Source organism: Oryctolagus cuniculus, chromosome 11, assembly GCF_051225735.1.
Source record: "Oryctolagus cuniculus isolate XC-2025 breed Fujian yellow rabbit chromosome 11, ASM5122573v1, whole genome shotgun sequence".
Taxonomy (NCBI): domain Eukaryota; kingdom Metazoa; phylum Chordata; class Mammalia; order Lagomorpha; family Leporidae; genus Oryctolagus; species Oryctolagus cuniculus.
The window spans coordinates 90,766,273-90,780,294 of NC_142877.1; the positions used below are offsets into that span (position 1 = coordinate 90,766,273).

At 37.4% G+C, this 14,022-nt stretch overlaps 1 protein-coding gene across 9 annotated transcripts in view; it reads right to left on the reverse strand.

The window, feature by feature from the left end:
- CEP290 (centrosomal protein 290) overlaps positions 1-14,022 on the reverse strand; it is a 91,136-nt gene that overhangs the window by 10,592 nt on the left and 66,522 nt on the right. For all 9 annotated transcript variants that reach the window (XR_016216230.1, XM_089307553.1, XM_089307552.1 and 6 more), the window contains 4 exons: positions 6,052-6,180; positions 3,482-3,568; positions 1,692-1,856; positions 1,009-1,131 (listed from right to left, as the gene is read on the reverse strand). Coding sequence is in view for 8 of the 9 variants with exons in the window: in XM_089307553.1 (XP_089163679.1) it covers positions 1,009-1,131; positions 1,692-1,856; positions 3,482-3,568; positions 6,052-6,180 (504 nt within the window). In the remaining variant the exon portion in view is untranslated. The remainder of the gene's footprint in view (positions 1-1,008; positions 1,132-1,691; positions 1,857-3,481; positions 3,569-6,051; positions 6,181-14,022) is intronic.

Here is a 14,022-nt window from a genome sequence, read left to right on the forward strand (position 1 = left end):
AATTAGTGTGTTATGGCACAATGTAATACTACTCTTATAGATGCAATATATTAAAAAATTACCATTACAAACCAGAAAAGAAAAAATAACATGGAGTTCCAAATAAATGCTGGTTCAAACTTGAATAAAAATACAATCTTCCCTTTCCTCTAAAATAGCAAACCAATATGATTATAATTAGGACAAACTGATCATGTAAATGAGGTTGCAAAATACATTCATAAGTATTGTACTCTAGTGGTTCCTTTAAATTAGTCATTTTAAAATATTGGGATATTGGATACTTCATGTCTTTACACATTTAAAAGATGCCTTATTTTGACTTTATAATACTTAAAAACCTACATAGGTATAAATGATGCATAAGTAACATAGATAAATTCTACTATTAGACATCCACATTCAAGACCCAGTATCATTCTGGCCTCACAAAGCATTCAGATACCATTCTAACTAATTTAAAATATTAGCTTCAATGTATTCACCAGATCATCCACATAACTAATATCTATTTGTCTGCAGTAAGGAATATATTTTGCCTTTTAAATAGTAAGGAATACTACTGTTTAACAAAAATTGTTTCATATGCTCTATTTTGTAATATCAGGCATTGTTTTAAGTCATGTACATAAACATTAATTCATCTAATGAATTAATGGCATGTCTTTAAGATAGGTATACTTATTTACTCCCAATTTTACAGATCGGAAAATGGAGAAATAGAAACTGTTAGTAGCTTGCTCTGATTCCTGTGGATAAAAAGTAACAGATCTAGGAACTGAATCCAGGACAAGTAGCTTCTACATTATACTACCTCTAAATTTATTTATTTTTATTATCAATGTCCATTATGATGAAAGGATATAATGATGGTAGGTATAAAAACACAACTCCTAAATTTATTAGTGTGTAGTAAGAATAGACATTCTCATCAAGGATCTACTTTGCTTTTCCAAGATTTACTACATGATAAAAATAAAAATTAACTCTCAGTCATACAAGTCATACCTTTTTAAGTTCTTTACGAAGCCTTTCATTTTCAGCAACAATTTTCTCTGTGCCTTTTGTCTTGGATTCATAGTGCAAACTCAACTGACGCCCAAGATGAGCTTTAAGTTTTTCTAATTCAGTCTAGCAAAAATAATAATTAAAAAACTAATAAGAAAAAAAACACATTATCAAAACAAGGAAGTAAAATATCATCTTTTAAACTCATAAAACAATTCAATGCAGTTTTAGAGCCCATATATGATAGAATCAAAGTTTTTCCTTGGATATCCATTGATAATCTATGACAAAATTTTCCAACTTTGATTGAATATCAGAAAAAACTGATGATTTAAAAAGCAAACAACTCCTCAACATAACATCTGTGTTAGGACTCACCCTGAAACAATGAAATCAGTCTCAGGGAGAGGGTTTCTGTATCTCACTTTAAAAAAAAGCCTCATGTAATTCAATCAGAGTTAGAAACACTGGTCCTGAAATAATTGGGAAAATCAAATGGAGCTAACCTGTGACCATCATTAGCCAGTATTACAGTAAGGATTTTTGTTTTTCCTTTTGTATATATAAAACATATGCTACTTTCATTAAAGCCATTTGTAGCACAGTATTTGGAATTTTCCTTAAAGAGTAATAAAATTTAAATAGTAAAACATTATTACAAAAATGAACACATTAAAAATTACCTTCAATTTTTCATTTTCCATTTCAATATTTGCCATTTTTTCACTGGTGAGTATTCCTGATGCCTTTTTCAACTGTTCATTTTCTCTTTGGACTTTCTCAACTACTTTTTTCATTAAACCAATGGTTTTCTCTAGTTCTGGGATTGTCTTTCCACTTCTTCCAGACTACAAAAGAATAATTATTAATTTAATCAAGTAGTTTGACAGTGTATGGTACAAGGTACCAACAACATAAAAGGCTTATTGTTACTTATTAATAATGCTGATATTTGATGCCATCCTTAAAATAATTGCATGTAATGAGATAGAAGTTCTTACTTTACATATCAGAAAACCAAGACATAAAGAATCTGATATTCTTAAAATCATACAGTCATGTACATAAACATAGTCTACCTTTGATGTCTGATACAGGAGAATAAATTTAAATATTCTGTTTGTTTAGTGTTCTCTCCAGTATATTCAAATTTTCTTTTTATGGAATAAAACCACAAAAGAGAAATTATATCTTTAAGAAGCTCATGAATAGTCAAATTTTAACTGTGGTATATTATAAGCAGTTTTTTCTAAGAATAGCCATTGCCTAGAAATTTAGTTTTTACCCAACATAAGAGACATCTGAAATAAAAAACCTTGTATAAAGATATTAAAAAAGACAGATCATCAAATAGTAAGTTTAACTGTTCATAGTTTAAAACAAAATGTTCTAATAGCCTGATAAAATAGTGTGATTTTTTTTTGTAATTTAGGACTCTTCATACTATGCAATGAATATCCCTGAAATATAAGCTTATACTACGCAATGAATACCCCTAAATTATAACTTATATATAATCTCAATATAAAAATAGTGTGCTTTTTTTGCAGTTTACTCTTCATACTATGCAATGAATACCACTGAAATATAAACATATAATCTCAATATATACTTTCATAATTACATTAGTTAGAAAAGATTAAATTAATACATGTATTTTCTTTTTTAAAAAATTATTTTTTAGATAAAATAGTATTACAGGAGATTTCAAAGAAACTTAATAGAAAATGAAATTAAAATGTTTATATTAGTGTAAAATTTTTCATAGATATTTTCCATGAACTTTTTGAAGATCTCTTGTATTTATCATGTGCATATATATTTTCACTTGAGAAACAAATGTTGCTGTTAGCAAGACACGTTCTCAACAGCTTCCAGACAATACTCAAGATTTTCACAGATTCTATCACGTTAATATTAGTACCTGAGTGAGTTTTCACACGATTGCTTTCATTTATTACACTCACCAGCATGAAATCAACAGTGGCTTAAATCTTTGCCTTGCCCTCCCAAGCAAAATTTATTCATTATATAAAGTGAATACAAAATTGAATGGGAGGTAAAATATAATACAAAAAATGGGAAACACATTGATAGAACATTATAACAAGAAGTTGCTGTAGATAAAACAGTTTTAAAATGTTAGAAGCAGACCAAAAAGCATGTGGTCAACGAGAAGAAAATTCCTGAAACTTACATGCTATCAAGGTATGGAGGACGTGATTAAGGGCAGGAGAGATGATGTGGAGTGTAAGTGGAATAAAAAGCATGTAGGATGTAACAGATGATAAACACATCAACTTGAAACACAGAAGAAAGCTTAATGATGCTTTACATTTTAGATATAATAGAAGAAAAACTAAAACTACAGGCACTAGTAAAGATGCCAATACTACCGTGATACCTAAACTTTTCACTTCTGGTAATCACTTCTGAAATGTAAACAAATTATCACATATTCTCATATACTCACCCCTCTAACATGGCCAAGTTTCCGTTCAACTTCCATTTTTCCTTTTTTCAGAAATTCACACATTTCTTTCAAATCTCTTACTTGATTCTAAAAGATAAGACAATTAACATAGCTTTAACTTTTAAAAATAAATGGGCTAACAATTTATCTAAACAACTGATTGCTTCAAGCAGCCAAACTAAACACGTAGGTCTCTACTCCAACAAGGAAAATTTTTAATGAAGACATATGTTGAATGATACCAGTCTTTTGTATATGAATGCCAAGAAATATTTTCCATATTACTATCTTAGTGTACAATATAAATCTGAGTGCAGAAGTATAATATTTATTGTCCCATAAGTTAAACAGGTAGATCCTTATTCATGTGTTACAGAGAAAAAGAGAATGGAACTTCTAACATGGGTTCCAACAGTGTAAAAACTAGAATGAAAAACAGGACATAACTTCATTATATCATCACACTGCTACTATTCTAGATTAGAAAACAGAACTGAAACAATTGGCTAGCCAAGAGAAAAGATTCCTATAAATTAAGTAATATCTGGAAAACCAAAAATAAAGAAAGTTAATAATATCAGAATAAATAATATAAAATGTCTAAAAAAACTATCATTACAGTGTGGCAATTGATAAAATATATCAATCAGGGCAGTTATTTGATGCAGTGGTTATGATGCCACCTAGGACACCCGCCTCCTATATCAGAATGCCTGGGATCAAGTCCTGGCTCCACTTAGGTCCTTGCTACCCATGTGGGAGACTTGGATAGTTCTAGGCTCCTAGCTTTTGCCTGTCCCAGACCTGACTCTTGCATGCATTTGGGGAGTGAATGAGCAGATGGAAGATTTCATCTCTGTCTCTCTCTGCTGTACAAATAAAGTGAAAATAAATGAAAAATTTGAAAAATGTTATCACGAATCCTCCTACCCCAGAACATTTAAACTTGCTGATTCTGTTGTCTGGAACCCTGCAGCACCTGCACACCTTACTCTTTACCTTCCCCCTAGCTGTCTATAATTATTTTATTAAGGAAGCCTTCCTTTACTACCCTATTTTAAATTGGACCCCTCACTTCCATTCACTCTTCAACCCGGTCATGTTTTATTCTTTCTTAGCACTTAACTTCAGCTGACATACCAAATTGTTTGTTTACTGCCAATCTGCCCCAAGAGAAAGTAAGTTCTGTCCTTGCATGGATTTGTTTTATTATCATTATTTGTTAGCAAAACTTATACATGAAAGCACAGTTCATTTACTTGCTCTCATTTACAATAATGGGAAACTTGAAATGTAGGTTGTATAAGAGAGAAAAGAATTTCTGAAGAACAGGTAACCAGTCTTGGTCACAAAGTATTCTTCTATCATGTGAAGTGCCTAATACTTGCTGAGGTGTGATTCCACCAAAGAATTCTTCCAGACACATTACATTTTCAGAGATTTTTCTCTGTAATTTTGCTAAGGTTTGTGGAAGTTTGCCTTACAGTAAAGGTTTATCCAATTTTTTTTAACATTCATTTATTTTCATCTACTTGAAAGGCAGAGTTAAAAGAGGGATGAGAGGGAGAAGGAGGGGGGGAGCATAGAAAGAGAGGTAGTGAGGCAGAGGTGGTTAGGGAGAGGGAGAGGTGGTGAGGGAGATAGGAGAAGAGATGTGGAAGGGACGAGATAGAAGAAGGAGAGAGGCAGAGACTTGGAGCTGGAGAAAGAGAGGGAGAATGCGATCAAGATCTTTCATTAGCTGGTTCACACCCCAAATGCCTGCAACAGCTAGGGCTGGGTCAGGCCAAAACCAAGAGACTAAAACTCCATCCAGGTCTCTCATCTTTATGGCAGTGGTCCAGACACTTGAGCCATCACCTGCTGACTCCCAGAATGCATTAGCAGGAAGCTGGATTTGAAGCAGAGAAGCCTGAACTAGAACCAGAACTCAGATATGGGATGCACACATTCCAAGCACTGCCTTAACCCACTGTGCCACCATGCCTGCTCCTGTTTTTTATTTTGTTCTTGTTTTTTACTGCCAGTTCCCAGCTCCTAGAAGAGTATGTGATACAAAGTAGGCCATCTCAATAGGCAATTAGCATTGTGGCACAGCAGGTAAAGCAGCTGCCTATAACACTGCCATCCATATGGTGCTGCTTTGTGTCCTGGCTGCTCCCATTCCAATCCAGCTCCCGGCTCGTAGCCTGGGAAAGCAGTGGGAGAAGCCCAAGTGCTTGGGCCCCTGCTCCTATGAGGGAGACCTGGAAGGAGCTCTGGCTTCTGGCTTCGGCCTGGCCCAGCCCTGGACGTTTGCGACCTTCGGGGGGAGTGAAGTAGTGTAAAGATACCTCTCTCTGTCTCTCCCTCTCTGTCTGTAACTCCTTCAAATAAATAAAGCTTTAGAAAATTAAAGAACTGGGAAATCCACAAATTACTGCAAATGTATAAAGTATGCTACTGATATGACACTTAATCAATATAGTTTTTTACTTTTCTTCATAAGCTACTATAAGTGAACATAATAGCTATGGGGGTGGATTTCAGGCATTAGATTTCCTAGTTATAATAAGTAATATTAAAATTACCTTTAATCTTGGCAAATCTTTATTTGCTTGTTCAAGCTGAAATCTCAGTTCAATATTTTCGGTTGACAACTTCAAGTTTTCCTTCTGAAGCTCCTGTTCTCTCTCAGAGTGCTCAGACTCTACTGAAGTCTTCAAGAAAATGATATTAGGAATATGTTAAAACTTCAATAAATAAAAGTGGCACAAGATATACTGAATAGATAACATTATGCCAAAGGGAACTTCCTTCCTCAAAGGAATATAAGAAAATTGGAGAGTTCTAAAAAAAATTAAATAATAATTAAGTTGGAATATGAAACTTGCAGGAGAAAAGGTAATATCACTTGCTCTAATGAAAACAGAAAGCAAAATCAAACATTTCTTAATAACATCTATATACATAATGCCTTAGTATATACTCTCACAGTGGTTTAACTAATTTATGGAGGTTTTGTTAGCCCATAATAAAGTATGATTATTATCATTATGAATGGTTCACCCCCTCCTCCCAAATCCATATATCCAAACCATAATTCCTCAGAATAAATGTGACTTTATTTGAAGTACAGTCTTCACAGAGGTAAGAAATTTAAAATAAAGTTGATAGGGTGGACCCTAATCCAATATGGCTGGTATCCTGACCAAAAAGGGAAACTTTGTATTTGGGTACTAAGACATCCATGAGGAGAGACAATATGATGAGACGGGAGAAGATGGCCATCTATAAGCTACGAGAGAGGCTCCAGATAGATCATTCCCTCACTGCTTTCAGAAGGACAAATTCTGCCAACTCCTTGACTTTGTAACTTCTAGCCTCCAGAAGTGTGGGATCATAAGTGTTTGTTACTTAAGCCATCACATCTTTCACACTCTCTTACAGCAGCTACTAAACTAATAAACTAGGCTACATAAAGAACTGCCTCAATTCCTTCCTCCTTCACAAAGTTCTTCCCACCTCTGAAATCCATCAACATGATTTTGTATTTTTCTTGGCATGAATCTACCTAGGGTTCATATATTATGTTTATTTTTACTTTTCATTCCAAATCATAAAATTATTTGAAACATAAAATATGCTTTATTATATGTTTTTATAAATTAGGTATAATACCACCTGCTTCACAGGATTATGGTAAGCATTAGATGATATAATTATGTGAAAGTACTAAGCACAGTTTTAGTTTTTTCTCCATCTTCCTCTTCTCTACTGACTTGATGGGCTATAAAGTCAATACTCCACGGACATTATAATTCTCAAAATACATAAATATGTTATGCCTGGCTTGATTACATCTTTTTACTAAACAGTAGGTCAAATACTTTACATTATTGTTCTGATGTATTCATGCTCAAGTTTTTTTTTTAAAGATTTATTTATTTATTAATTTGAAAGTCAGAGTTACACACAGAGAGACGGAGAGGCAGAAAGAGAGAGGGAGAGATCTTCCATCCACTGTTTCACCCCCTAGATGGCTGCAACGGCTGGATCTGAGCCAATCCGAGCCAGGACCCAGGAGCTTCTTCCGGGTCTCCCACATGGGTGCAGGGGCCCAAACTCTTGGGCCATCTTCTACTGCTTTCCGAGGCTATAGCAGAGAGCTGGATCAGAAGTGGAGCATCCGGTACGCGAACTGGCGCCCATATGGGATGCCAGCACTGCAGGTGGTGGCATTACCTGCTATGCCATAGCGCGGGCCCCTCAAGTTTTAAAAAAATAAAGAAATACACACTACACACATACACACACACTTTTCTTAGTAAAACATAGTAAAAGTGAAGAAATAGTCAAAAGGTTATAGATGAGTACAAATACTCCAGGCAGATGTCTGATTCTGATTAAGGCATATCACAAAAACACTGGCAGAATGACAGTATGTGTCCACCCGATTTCTGTTGGAGGGAATGTTGTGCACATGCACTTACATAGTAGAAAGAAAACAAGTTGAAGTCTGTTAATCACAGGAATACATTCTGACTTATAAAGCTCAAATATACATTCTGATTCTGCTACTTTGTAGTTTGAGATGACTATTTACAGTCCTTGTCCCGATTGTTGAGGAACAGTGTCTTTTTCTTCATACTATTTGTTGGACTCTTTATTTAGTGTAGGGTTCATCTTGTGAGTATAAAGTAAACTGAAAAGTCAATCTTTGAAAAATTAAGAATGGGCATAGGAGGGGGAGGAGGAAGAAGGGCGGGAGCTTGGGTGGGAGGGAGGGTGAGGTGGAAGTATCACTTCGTTACTGAATCTGTATATAGGAAATTCATGAAATTTGTATACCCTAAACAAAATTTAAAAATAAATTTTAAAAAAGTTAACACTAAGGCCAATCCTGTCACTTGACTGTCTGTTCCTGCACTTGTGAATGAAAGCACTAGACAAGCTGACATTTAAAACCTCTGCCATCATGGAAATCTGGATTCCTTGATACCTGAGTTCTTCCACTCCCTTTCTTCTGGTAGCTACTTGATTCAACAAGTGCTAGTCCCCTATGGGGACCATGGATTAACAGATATAAAATATACTGACTATCACTTAAGAGGAGGATATATATACTGCTTATCACTTAAGAAGAGGACAATTATTTATAATAAATATTTCACATGGGAAGAATTTTAATATACTTCTTACTAAAATGTGGGTGTGATTATTATGTAAACAAAGGTGGATCATTTTTTCTCCTCTGTTTTCAGGTAATAAAACTATACATATTAGTTGAAAATGTCTAAATTTCTGAAAAATATCTAATGAAACACTACTCTATGATAATATAAACAGAATTACTTTATAACAAACTTCATGGGACTTCCAAATTCTCTTTACAGGAGAGGATCTTGTTAAAAAGCATTAACTGGGACAGCATTGTGCTGCAACAGATTAGGCCCTGCTTGGGATGCCTGCATCCCGCATCAGAGTTAGTGGGATACAGTCCTCTCTACTTCCTATCTAGCTTCCTGCTAATGTTCTTGGGAGGCAGCAGATGACAGCTCAAGCACTTGAGTCGCTGTCAGCCACATGAAAGACCCAAATGGAGTTCCTGGCTCCTCTCTTCAACTTGAGCCAGCCCTGGCTACTGAAGGCATTTGGGAAATAACCCAGCAAATGGAAGATCTCTCTCTCTCTCTCTCTGCCTTTCAAATAAAAAAAATGAATAAATAAACATATAAAAATGTATAAATGAAAACAAATTTTTAGTGAATGGGAGTCAGAGATAACACACAGCGGAAATCCCAAATTCTCATTTATTTATTTTCAAGAAAAAAAAAAAGCATTGTAAACCTGGTTTAAGAAATGAAATTAAGAATTAAATTACTGGGACTTCCATTGTGGTATAGGGCAAAGTCACTTCCTGTGATGTCAGCATCCCATATGGGCACTGGTGTGTGTCCCAGCTGCTCCACTTCCCATCCAGCTCCTGGCTAATGGCCTGGGAAAGCAGCAGAAATGGCTCAAGTGCTTTGGCCTCTGCCATCCACAGGGAAGACCAGATGAAGCTCCTAGCTCCTGGCCTTGGCCTGACTCAGCCCTGGCCATTGTGGCTACTTGGAGAGTAAACCAGTAGATGGAAACTATTTCTCCCTGCTCTGTGTCTCTCTGCTTCTCCCTCTCTGTCTAAACTCTGACTTTCAAATAAATAAATAAATTTTAAAAACAAAAGAATTAGGGGCCAGTGTTGCAGCCTAATGGGTTAAGGTGCTGTTTGCAACGCCAGCATCCGATACGGGTGCTGATTTGTATCCCAGCAGCTCCACTTCTGATCCAACTCCCTACTAATACACCTGGGAAAACAGCAGAAGATGGTCCAGGTCCTTGGGCCCCCACACCCAGGATGAAGCTCCTGGTTCCTGGCTTTGGCCTGACCCAGCTCTCGCCATGTGGCCTCTGGGGAGTGATCCAGCAGATAGAAGATCTCTCTCTCTCCCTCTTTCTCTCTGTAACTCTGCCTTTCAAATAATAAATAAATCTTTTTTTTTTTATTTTTTATTTTTTGACAGGCAGAGTGGACAGTGAGAGAGAGAGACAGAGAGAAAGGTCTTCCTTTGCCGTTGGTTCACCCTCCAATGGCCGCCGCGGACAGAGCACTGCGGCCGGCGCACCGCGCTGATCCGATGGCAGGAGCCAGGAGCCAGGTGCTTTTCCTGGTCTCCCATGGGGTGCAGGGCCCAAGCACCTGGGCCATCCTCCACTGCACTCCCTGGCCACAGCAGAGAGCTGGCCTGGAAGAGGGACAACCGGGACAGAATCCGGCGCCCTGACCGGGACTAGAACCCGGTGTGCCGGCGCCGCTAGGCGGAGGATTAGCCTAGTGAGCCGCAGCGCCGGCCATAAATAAATCTTTTTTAAAAATAATTAAATTACTTTCATGCACTTAACTTTTGACATTTAGATATCTGATTGTAGGTGATATTTTGAGGACTTACTTACATGACTAAAATATACGAGGTGGAAGAGTTAAACAAAACAAAAATAAATGTTGTCTAATATCATTTGGGAACAGGCTGCTCTTATTCTGTTCCTCAGGGTAAAGTGACAAAAATAGTACAGACACAAGAATGTTCTAACTTGTATTGTTGCACCTTGACGTATATCCAGGTTCGGCATCTTCATGATCACTAGAGATGTACTTATTCTACTACATAAAATATCAATCCTATTCTGAAAAGTACAGTGATCAACACACACTAACACAACACAGATATCAATACATGTAAGCTCCCTTTTCTCATTATACAAAAAAGAAAAAAAATCTGTTAAAATACCTGGCCAAAAAGACCGCTAAAGGAACTCACTATGTATCTCAGGTTGCTGCAATGCATCACAAAAATCGTTTACTGATATTACTCACCATAGTGAGGTCTTGCAAATAGCAGAATTAAAAATTTCTAAGGCGGGGCTGGCGCTGTGGCACAGCGGGTAAAGCTGCTGCCTGCAGTGCCAGCATCCCATATGGGTACCGGTTCAAGTCCTGGCTTCTCCACTTCTAATCCAGTTCTCTGCTATGGCCTGGGGAAGCAGTACAAGATGGCCAAGTCCTTGGGCCCCTGCACCCACATGGGAGACCAAGAAGAAGATTCTGGCTCCTGGCTTCAGATCAGCACAGCTCCAACTGCTGTGGCCATTTGGGGAATGAACCAGCAGATGGAAGACCTCTCTCTCTCTCTCTCTCTCTCTCTCTCTGCCTCTCCTTCTCTCTCTGTATAACTGTCTTTCTAATAAATAGATAAATCTTTAAAAAAATTTCTAAGGCAAAACCAAAACTTCTTAAGTGCTCTATTTTTGTTATTCATCTAATATAGTGCTTTTTAGGTATATACCAATGGTTTTAAAAAAGTACTAAACTAGTAAAAGGATAATCACTAATTTTTGTATGAACTAGTTAAAAATAGGGCTAGCATAGTTTATTAATAGTTAATATTTCTTACAAATTCTACATTCTATTTTCGTATTTGCAACATATCTGCATACTGCTTGCTACAAGAAAACTCAACAAAGAAACAAAAGATTGCTGTGTATCCAAATCAGAGACATTTTATTTCTTGGCTGGACTCATACATCAGTTTCATAATTTGTGTATTATTTTCAGCATACTGATTCCCAGCATCTGCAATTGTGGCATAACCACGGCCCTCCACAGCAGAATCTTTGGGATCGAGTAGTTATGAATCACATCCTTAGCTCTGTGATCCTCTCTTTTTCAATCTTTTTTTTTTTTTTCAAGATTTACTTATTTATTTGAAAGGCAGAGTTACAGATTACACGGAGAGATGGGGAGACCAAGAGTGAGAGAGTGAGAGAGTGAGAGCGAGAGAGAGAAAGATATCTTCCATCCTCCAATTCACTCCTAAAATGGCTGCAAGGGTTGGGGAAGGTCTGGTTCAGGCCAAAGCCAGGAGCCTAGAGCTTGATCCAGGTCTCCAGTGTGGTGGGGAGGACCCAAGTACCTGGACCATCTTCTGCTGCCTTTCCAGGAACATTAGCAGGGAGCACTATGGCGTAGCGGGTAAAGCCCTGGCCTGCAGTGCCGGCATCCCATATGAACTCCAGTTTGAGACCCCGCTGCTCCACTTCCAATCCAATTCTCTGTTATGGCCTGGGAAAGCAGTAGGAGATGGCCCAAGTCCTTGGGCCCCTGCACCCACGTGGGAGACCCAGAAGAAGCTCCTGGCTTCAGATTGGTGCAGCTCCGGCCATTGCGGCCAATAGGGAAGTGAACCAGCGAATGGAAGAGCTCTCTCTCTCTCTTTCTGCCTCTCCTACGTGTAACTCTGACTTTCAAATAAATAAATAAATATTTTTTTAAAAAAGTAAAGTAGCTAGGACTCAAACCATCGCTAATATGAGATGCCAGTGTCACAGGCAATGGCTTAACCAGCTGCACCACAACGCCAACACCTCCTTTATGATTCTGATTTACCTTATTCTCCTCCTCATTTTCTTTTCTTTTCTTTTCTTTTCTTTTCTTTTTTTTTTTTTTTTTTTGACAAGCAGAGTGGACAGAGAGAGAGACAGAGAGAAAGATCTTCCTTTTTCTGTTGGTTCACTCCCAATGGCCGCTGCAGCCGGGGTGCTGTGGCCGGCGTACCGCGCTGATCCAATGGCAGGTTCCAGGTGCTTCTCCTGGTCTCCCATGGGGTGCAGGGCCCAAGGACTTGGGCCATCCTCCACTGCCCTCCCAGGCCACAGCAGAAAGCTGGACTGGAAGAGGAGCAACCGGGACAGAATCCAGCGCCCCAACCGGGATTAGAACCTGGTGTGCCGGTGCCGCAGGCGGAGGATTAGCCTATTGAGCTGCAGCGCCGGCCCCTCCTCATTTTCATGTCCCCATTTATCATTTTCACAGCACTCTTGATTAATTTTCTCAATATTAGGACATGGCTCATATTCAAAACTTGGAGATAAATTCTGCCAAGTTATCACTAGCTAAGCTAAATTAACTTATTGTTTATCCTTTTTGCTTTTTTGTTTGTTTGCTTGAGATTTAAAAGTATTTATTGGAATCAAGGACCTCCAGCCAGAGTGGTGTGGAGAGGGGCTTCCAAGAGAGGAAAACCCAAAAAGGACTGGTGGTAGTTGGCTTTAAGTTCAATATCAAAGGAAAAAAAAAATTAACAATCAGACTGGCAATGGATTACCAGGCAGGGACAAAAAAACATCAAAAGACCCCATTCACAGTTCTCCATCCTATCTGGCAGCTTGTTTTCACAATAAGCTGTGAGCTCTGGAGGAGCTCCCTTGCTATTCTCACGGTAAATTTGTGAAGGAAGGAGAGTGGCCCCTTAGCTCCAGTTAAGGATGACATGTTGGAGAAGGAAGTAAATATTTTACACCCGAAGTTCCACTAGCATCCCCTGTTATTTATTCTTGACGCAGATTGATTGAACTCAGTAGGATCTCCGATATCTGCTTGGTTTCTCTCTATTACAGTAATAACCATATTACTAGGTACTCAGTGATAAAAGCTTTTACCAATATTTATTCTGTTCCCATTCTAAATTGTGTACATAATATGGATTTGTTTGTTCCCAATAAAGTGTCATTTTGTGAAAAATACTAAGTGTGTATTTATTAACACTGCTAACAGGGTAGAAAGCACAGTTGTGTCACATACCAGATTTGCCTGAATTAGAAGACGAGGCAGACAACCAAGAATAAGAAAGAGGGAAAATAAAGACATAGATACACTATTTAAAATAGGATCCAAAAAATAATTGTATATTATCATCAGTGAATCTTTAGAAACTTGAAACATATACATACATCTGAATGGAAATAGTACTGCCACATATTTTCCTATTTTATTTAACTATATGCTCCTGGCACCAGAAAATTCATAACATTAACTACATTTAAAGCTTGTAGAAAACATTTGTTTTCTATAAAGCTTAAGAAACTTGAGTTTATTGTTATTAAACTAGAAAGGATTACATAAGTTATCATACGTCATTGTATAGGAAAAATAAAAGATGAATTTACTCTATTAATATTAATGA